We start from the raw sequence: 8,342 nt of genomic DNA, 5'->3' as shown, positions 1-8,342 counted from the left end.
ATATGTCAGTATGCAGCAGTGGAAACAGTAGTTGTCCCTAAATATTGTCTTTCAGTACAATACTCTTAAAACAATCTACGTATCTTAATGCCCTACTGTAGCTAAGGAGTCTGCTGGCATTCTCATGGGCCATAAGACGGGTATCCTTAAATGTGCCATTGTGGACACATGCACTCTGTTAGGTATACCTTGGTGGTACGTTGCCGGACTGCCTTTTTGTCTTCAGAGCTGTCCTTAATTGTTCGTTGCATAAATTCAACAAGATGCTGGAAACATTTCTCAGGAATTGTGGTCCATATTGCTTTGATAGCGTCACACGGTTCCTGCAGATTTGTCGGCTGCATGTCCATGATGTGAGTCTCCCATTCCATCACATCTCGAAGAAGCTCTCCTGGATTGCGATCTGGCCCATTTGTGTAGACAGTTTGAATGCAGTGAACTTGCTGTCATGTTCAAGAAAGCAGCTCGAGATTGTTAGCAGAAGAAGCTAGTATAAGAGGGATACACTGGACATGGTCAGCAAGAGTCCTCAGGTAGCCTGTGATGTTTAAATAATGCTTAATTGGTACTAAGGTGCCCGACATGTGCCAAGAATATATGCTCCAGACTATTACATCACCTGTTGATGCAAGGCAGGATGCTTTCATGTTGTCGACGACAAATTCTGACATTTTTCAAACCTGTGGTAAGCCCATGTTAATTGTAGCCTCAGTTGCTGCTTGCTGGATATTTCCTATTTTTTCAAACCATTCTCTGTAAACCTTGGAGATGGTTGTGTAGGTCAGTAGTTTCTGAAACACTCAGACTACTCTGGCACCAATGATAATGCCACATTCAAAGTTACTTACATCATTTTTCTTTCCCATTCTGATTCTCCGTTTGAACTTCAGCAGGTTGTCTTGAGCATGTCTGCATGCCTAAATGCACTGAGTTGCTGTCATGCGATTGGCTGATTAGGTATTTGCATTATCAGTTTAACAGGTACAGTATACCTAATAGAGCGACTGTGAGTGGATGTTCCAGTAACAATGTACTAGGAAGTGTAAATGTTGTTGCCATATGCAGCTAAATTTCCTGTTCTGTCTGTTGTTTTTGTGTGTAATGTGTCAGATGTGGTGTCAGGTTCGGCCTCCCAGTCCTCTTCAGCCAACGATATCTCGTCCATGTCCACAGAGCAAACCCTGGCCTCAGACACAGACAGCAGCAGCATCGACACACTGACAGGACCTCTGGACGAGAATCACTGAACACAGACATTTTCCACACATCTCTCTCTGTCTGCCTGCCTGCCATCTCCAGTTTTCGCTCTCCAAACATCAGTAGCCCTTTTCAGACATGGAATATGTAACATTGGTGAAGTCAGCAATCTGTTAAAGTGACAGCACAATCTTTCAGACATCGGTCAGTTTTACATCAGTGTTTTCATGGATTCAAACCAACAAACATGACATGCCTGAATACTGTCAGCATTGCCTTTAGCTAAGCGGAAACACATTCTTGAGTGAGTTGTTCTCAAACAGGGGTACTCTGTGCGTGCGCTGCTGAGAAAAACCTTCCCACACAGGCTCCAAAACAAATCTCTTTCTTCATGAGTGGGAATAATGAAAATGAGGAATGTTTTAATCTTATTGCAAACCAAGTTTATGAGCTAAAATGTTAATATGCACATATTTTATTGTTTAGGGCGTTCTCTTGTGAGCTGAGCAACTCACAAAGACGCGTTCGCGGCAAACCTTTTGGTGTTCGTTACCGTTAATGTCCTGCATGCTCTTAGTCTTGTGCTGTGCCGGAAGTGTTACGTAACTGTTACGAGGTCTGACCCAGGAGATTTGCCATCACAGGTTTGAATACATGAAGCAAACACGTTCAGACACCGTCAGGAGAGGGTACATGTCTGAAAGGGGCTTAACAGCCATCATCATCCTTTCTTTTCTTTGTTTTTTAACTCCACATACACTTGTTCTGTCCCTTTATGTCTTTAGTTTTTCTCTTTAGTCTCAATGGACAGGTTTATTTTTCTAATTTGTTACCCGCTCTGTCGTTGGAACTGCTGCCTGCAGGTAAAAGATACCTGTGCTCTCTGTTTTCTCCATTGTTTTACTTGATCACCTGCCTATATGCGGTGTATGCATCCATATTGATTTGCCAGTAGTACGTGGGGGAGTCGTTTGTTTTTGTACGCCTGTATTTTAAAAGTTTTATTTTTTTAGCAATTCGAGACCAGAGGTCATCGTCATGAAATCGGGGCAGGCAAGCATCACACTGCGACCTGCTCTAGTGCATGTTACGCCACAAAGAACAAAAGCTTACCATAAACTGATGGCATCAATCATGATCAAACACTGATCAAAAGTTTCATCAAAAGTATTGCAGATCTCTACAGCTGTGTGTTCTGCACAGTGTTTTTGTTTTTAATTGAATAATTAATTGGCTTGAGTGATGTTGGTTTTAAGCTTTTCCCCATGACAGCGAGGGGAAGCTGTGATTGCAGTGTTACTGTTTATTTCCCGATACAATGTACTGTATGTAAAGATGTCACTCATAGTGGCTGTAGACCCTTTCATTACAAATAGATAGGATGTGCTTGTTTGGTTAAGAAATTCAACATGTCTGTGGAGCTACATATATCTATATCTATATATATATTGCAATCACCCTTATTTGACTTACGGTACTGACTATCAGTGTGTACATCAAAAAAAAAAAATCGTATTCCTGTACATCCGGAAGAGGCAAAACAAGATACTTGTATTTATTTTTGTGTGTTCTTGCAGAGTGTTGAACAACAACCACAGTGACGCCCGTGGGAATTAAGCCTCTTGTCAAAACGTTTCATTGACAAACGTGTGGACTGCTCCCTTTTGTCTTTTCTTCTGTCTCCTTTTTTTTTTTTTTTTTTTCTTAAACCATTCCATTAGTGCTGGAAAAGTTACACAATGAATCATGAAATCAGACGACACGTTTTAACCTGCATGAAGGCTTCACACCTGTAAGAAATTGTAGTTCTTGCTATACAAAGAAATGCATTCAGGAGCATTCTTTCACTCACAGTACGTTTCCGTTCTTAGTTCAGAAAGCTTTTAGAGTTAGGGAGCTGTTGTAGTTTTACGAGGGTTTGTTTTTTGTTGTTGTTGTTTTGGTTTTTTTGGCCTTAAATGTGTGTTGTATGTTTTACGAGAACATGCTGTGCAGCACTCGTCCTTTGAATAATCTGACCCAGCTGTCCAGGTTTTTTAAAAGTTCCCAGAGAGAAAGCAGACATGCTGTGGTTTAAGCGTGGGTGAGACTGTGGAGTCCTGAGTTCAACTGAAGATTGAAAGTCAAAGATAAATGGACTGTGCAGATACTGCGCCCCCCCCCCACCCCACCCCCCCTTTGTTCTTCTTTTTTTAAACGTTTTTTTCATAACTGATTGCACATGTGATGGACATGCAGAAAGAAGACACTATGGAGTCACCGAGAACTTATGCACTATGTTGTACACAACCATGACCTTATTCTTTCAGTCATGCCTTAAATGACCTGAGGAGTGGCCATCCAACTCTCCAAATCTTAGCAGATAAGGACTGAGCATCACGTTGCTCAGGTTATCTCATGTGTTTCCTATGTTTTTAAAAGAAAAGACTCCATTGTATACACTGTACATCTCGGTTTGTTCCTCCTTTTATTTCCAGAGATGTCCTCTGTGATTGCAATGACCACAATATGACCTTTTGGCCAACATCTTTTGCCCATACTCAGCTAATAAAGTGGACATCAGTGATTATTTTTCTTTCTTTGATGCTGTTTTGTGCAATTCTCAGATTCTTCATGAGGAAATGACTGTACATTGCTTTATTAGTGACATAGTGATAAAAGACCCTCGTTAGAGTGTAATGACCAGCTCATCTTGTGCATTTATTTCCTACTCTTTGCACTCACTGCTCACATCATAAGCTTTCTCAAAAGCTCTGCACAATGTGTTCTGTTTTCTTTTCCTCGTTGTTGAGCTCTCCAAAGATGTCGAAAAACTGCTCCATCTCCCTCTGCATCGTGGTGTTGTGTGCTTCCGCGGCAGCCCGTGCCCGTTCAGATTCCACGATCTTCGCCTGCACAACCTGGTACCAGTGCCGCTGCTGTGCGAGGTTTGTTTTCAGACGAACTACCTCCATCTGTAGCTCTTCATTTCTCTGCTCCAGACTGATGACGTGAGGAAAAGAGAAGCAATATTAAAGTTAAAAAGGATAAGAATAGGGTGAAGGATACAAATTTATTTTTAATTTATTTAAAAATGACAGGATGGATTACTGGATTGTTCCTTATATCAACAGCATCATTGCAGTCCTGTGTAAAAGTACACACATTTTAATATCCAAGGTAACCTGAGTGAAAATAAAAAACTTTCTAAATGATTTCCTTTAAGGGGAAAAACACTATCCAAACCTACTTGACCTTGTATGAAAAAGTAACACTGCCAGCTTATTAAATCATGACTTAACTATGATTAACCACACTTTCTGGGAAGCCCAATTCAGTTTCACAGGGCACCTCCAGGCCTCATTGTTACCATATGTGTTAAACTAAGCAGTCACTTAAATAGAATCTGACAAACTGAAGTAGGCTAACTTGTTTCAAACAGTAACACATTTATTTAAACAAAAAAAAAAAGCCCAGCAAGAAAGAATTACAAAGCTGTTTTTGTGGCTTTGGGACTAGTGAACAACAGAGAGAGCCTTTATCCACAAATGGAGAAAACATGGAACGGTGATGGCTGACCTACCAAAGTTACTCCAAGAGTACCTCGGCGACATCTAAAGAACGGCAGGCATCACCTGCCTCCGTTAAAGTCAGAGTTCATGATTCAGCAATAAGAAAGAAACTGGGTAAAAATGGCCTCCATTGTAGAGTTCCAAGGAGAAACCCACTGCTGATCAGAAAGAAAAAGGCTTGTTTCACATTTGAAAAAACAAAACAAAAAACATCTTGATGATTTGTGAAAATATTCTGTGGACTGATGAGGCAAAGTTAAACTTTCTGCAAGGTTTGCATCCTGTTACATCTGTCAAAAAAAACGACAGCATTTCATAAAAGGAACGTCATATCGACAGTCATACACGGTGGTGGTAGTGTCATGGTGTGGGGCTGTTTTGCTGCTTCAGCATCTGGATGACTTGCTGTAACTACTGAAAATCCGGAAGGAGAATGTCCGGCCATCCGTTCACACTTGGGTTATGCAGCATGATGATTAGCCAAAGTGAATGAAGGTAGTGAAGTGGCCTAGTCAAAGTCCAGTTCTAAATCCAACTCGGATGCTTTGGCATGGCTTCAAACAGGCTGTCCATGCCTGAAAACCCTCCAGTGTGGCTGAATTAAAACAACTCTACAAAGAGGTGTGGATCAGAGTCCTCCACAGTGAAAGGCTCATTGCCAATTATTCCAAATGCTTAATTACAGTTCTTGCTCCAAAGGGTGGCACAACCAGTTATTAGGTTTAGGGAGCAATTGAGCTTTCTTTTTTCTTTTTACACAATTTTGGATAGCTTTTCCCCCCTTAATTAATAAAATGGTTATTTTAAAACTGCATTTTGTGTTTACCCTGGTTATTTTCATCTAATATTAAAATTTGTCTGATGCTCTGAAACATGCAACTGTGACTAATATGCAAAAAACTAAGGAATCAAGAAGGGGGTAAATCACAGCTGAACGGATAGTTCAAAAGCTTCGTGTGCAGAGTTAAAGCTGTCTTTTGTGACTTTTCGTACCATCCTTATTGAGCTAAAAGGGTTGTCATCTCCACTACTACTAATGCATTACCTTACTCTGAGTGTTGGTCTATCTATATCAGTAATAAATGAGGTATGTGTTGTGTCTAGGTCAGCAGCATGGCCCCTTAAATTAGCTCTCTTTCCACTGTCATGAGCTGGTCTATATGTCATGCACACGGGCTGTGCTTCTTTTTTTGCAAAAAAAAAACAGGTTTCTTCTTAATTTGCCAGTATTTTGCCACAAACATAGATGCACATCCATTTCCAGACTAAAAAACCCAAATCCCAACTTTGGTTATCCAAAATGCAGTTTCGTGTGTATACAAGCAGCATTTCCATCATAGCACATCATGAGGAGATCCGTGGGAAACTATGACAAAATTGAATCGGCTCTCGCTGATCTGTGAACCAAACAGGATGTAGGGTGAAGCTTGGAGTCAACTGAGGGACCACACCAGCACAGCTGAGTGGACACACGTACACACTTTCTTTGCCTGGGAACAGTGTGTTACCCTTCACTGAAAATACACCACAGGCTGGAAAATTCTTAAAGTCATTGAGCTGTAAGTGTATGCTAATATTAAAGCCAAAAGCATCACCACGTTACATTTTAAGACACTTCATATTGTTTCACATGGCATAATTAATCTTTGTTGGGGATTTATAAATAGAAAATGTAGGACAAAGAAAACCAAGCTGACGTTACCTGATTATCCGTGCTTCATATTCCTCTCTCTGCTTCATTATCTGGTGCTGCAGGCTGGTGAGGAGGCTGCGTAAAGCACTGGCAGAGGGGTCTGCCAGGGGTAATGGAGGGGGCACTCTGGGAGACGATGTCTGTTTTGGCTGCCACAGCGGTGGGTCGTGACACTTGGTTTGACGCATCTGAGCGGAATTTTGTGTAAGATGTTGAGGAAGCGACGTAGGGAGGTGGTGATGCTGCATCAGGTCCCCTTCTGTTAATCTACAGGATCCTGAGTCCAGCTCTAGCTCCGGTTCATGCTCCTCATCTTGGTCTGGTTTCTGGTCCTGGTTGCTAGAACATCTTTTACTGAGCATCTTTTCAGTCGCACAGTCGTCCTCCATCGATCCCTGGATTTGTTTGGATGCTACAGCTTTGTGCATCTGCTCCTGCAAGTGTTCCTGGAGGCTTGTTTCTGTGTCAAAGTCCTGGAGGCTGTGTGATGTTTCAGCATCAGGGAGATTATCATACAGAGACAGAGCGCTCCGGTGCTCCTCACTCTGTGATGGGCTTGGGCTTTGGTTCACATGAACTCCCCAGCTACACCCCTGTTCTCCTCCTCTGTCTCCTCCTCTTGCTGTGTTTATGCCTCTGCTTAGCTCTGCTTCCCAGGCCTGTCTTCCCAGGCCTTCTTTACAGTTGCAGTAGCTGTGAGCTGGCCAAATGCCAGGCCCTCTTCCCCCACCGACCACTGTCTGAACCTCAGCCACAGCTGGGGCCAGACCAGGCAGTGGGCTCTGGGGGCCTGGGAGTCTGGTTACAGCAGGGCACACAACTCCACTCTCCATTTCCTTCTCCCTGGCTCTCTCTCGCTGGCCAAAAGGTGGGCAGTTGTCGTACGGGGGATCCGTGGAGCAGGAGCTGGCTGTGGTGGGGGTATCAGTAGGAAGGCAGTGCAGCTCCATGATCCAAGCAGGCACATGGGGGTGCTGAGAGAGTTAGATAACTGCCCTCCCCTTTTAAGTCTGCTGTAACTTGGGATTAAAGGCTTGGATTGTGGATTTGTGAAGCGTGGTATGGAGCCTCCTCTGTGCCAAGTGCTGATGAAGAGGAAGGTGCAGGAGCCCTACTCCCCTTTGGCTGGCTCTCTTTGACCGAGTAGCCAGTGTGGTCTGTGTGCATGTGTGTTCATATGTGTGTGTGTCTTTAAGCAGGACTGACATCAGCTGTTACTTTAGCACAGCTTCTGGGGGAGGGAAGAGGGTGTAATATAGTCCGGACCATTCCTGAAGACTGTCACAGATAACTGGGACCACAGAAATAGATGATGGCCATGGGCACAAAGTGTGAAACACTCTATGAAAGCTGTAATTGCTACACAATGTTTGTGCATTTAAAAAATATATAAACCACGAGGTTGAAATTTACTGGAATTACTTTGAATGCACTCATTCTGCATCACTACAAGTCGTAACCAGCCGCTTGTACTGCAAGCAAAAGCTCACAGCATGAACTCCTGAGGAGTTCATTAGTGAATAAAAAACCACAAGGTGGCGCTACAGACAAGCTTTTTAACAGAGAGTTTTTCTGTCAGTGGGTGGCGTACCCTTGAGATCACTCAGGATATTATTTAGATGCATGTGATTTAATTAGCTCCTCAAATAAACTGTTATTGTTATTCAGTTTCTTTTGTTGCCTCTCATGCACCTTCATTCACCTGAATATTACAAAAGTGGTCAAACGTTTAGTCTATAGGTGAATAGTCCTGATAATTTGGGGCTCTTAATGATTTCTTTGAATGGCTCTTATATAGAGGGTATCAGTTGTATAGTATACATCTTTGTTGACTTAAATAAAAAAGAGTAGAGTATATAAATTTGACTTTAGTTTGGATTTTCACACCAGGCCAAATTATA

General features: G+C 42.4%; 2 protein-coding genes across 3 annotated transcripts in view; one reads left to right on the top strand and one right to left on the bottom strand.

Annotated features, from left to right (window-relative positions):
• mapk9 (mitogen-activated protein kinase 9) overlaps positions 1-3,766 on the top strand; it is an 18,919-nt gene extending 15,153 nt beyond the window's left edge. For both annotated transcript variants that reach the window (XM_005719837.2, XM_005719836.2), the window contains exon 12: positions 1,111-3,766. In XM_005719837.2, the coding sequence (XP_005719894.1) occupies positions 1,111-1,247 (137 nt within the window). In that variant the 3' untranslated portion in view covers positions 1,248-3,766. The remainder of the gene's footprint in view (positions 1-1,110) is intronic.
• LOC102210659 (uncharacterized) lies at positions 3,648-7,592 on the bottom strand. The gene is made up of 2 exons (XM_005719839.2): positions 6,451-7,592; positions 3,648-4,179 (listed from the first exon to the last, which is right to left on the bottom strand). The coding sequence occupies exons 1-2, from the start codon at positions 7,389-7,391 to the stop codon at positions 3,942-3,944; spliced, it is 1,179 nt and encodes a 392-aa protein (XP_005719896.1). The 5' UTR covers positions 7,392-7,592; the 3' UTR covers positions 3,648-3,941.
• Between the last annotated feature and the right edge of the window lie 750 nt (positions 7,593-8,342).

This window comes from Pundamilia nyererei, unplaced genomic scaffold, assembly GCF_000239375.1.
Source record: "Pundamilia nyererei isolate P.nyererei 1_Seehausen unplaced genomic scaffold, PunNye1.0 scaffold00001, whole genome shotgun sequence".
In the NCBI taxonomy this organism is placed as follows: Eukaryota; Metazoa; Chordata; class Actinopteri; order Cichliformes; family Cichlidae; genus Pundamilia; species Pundamilia nyererei.
This window is presented reverse-complemented; position numbering and strand designations above follow the sequence as displayed.

What these genes read in the sequence shown, in the direction of transcription:
- LOC102210659 (XM_005719839.2), bottom strand. Translation starts at nt 7,391, where the DNA reads ATGGAGCTGCACTGCCTTCCTACTGATACCCCCACCACAGCCAGCTCC. An exon ending in TATGAAGCACGGATAATCAG is followed by an intron (nt 4,180 to 6,450) that starts GTAACGTCAGCT and finishes TCACGTCATCAG; the next exon opens with TCTGGAGCAGAGAAATGAAG.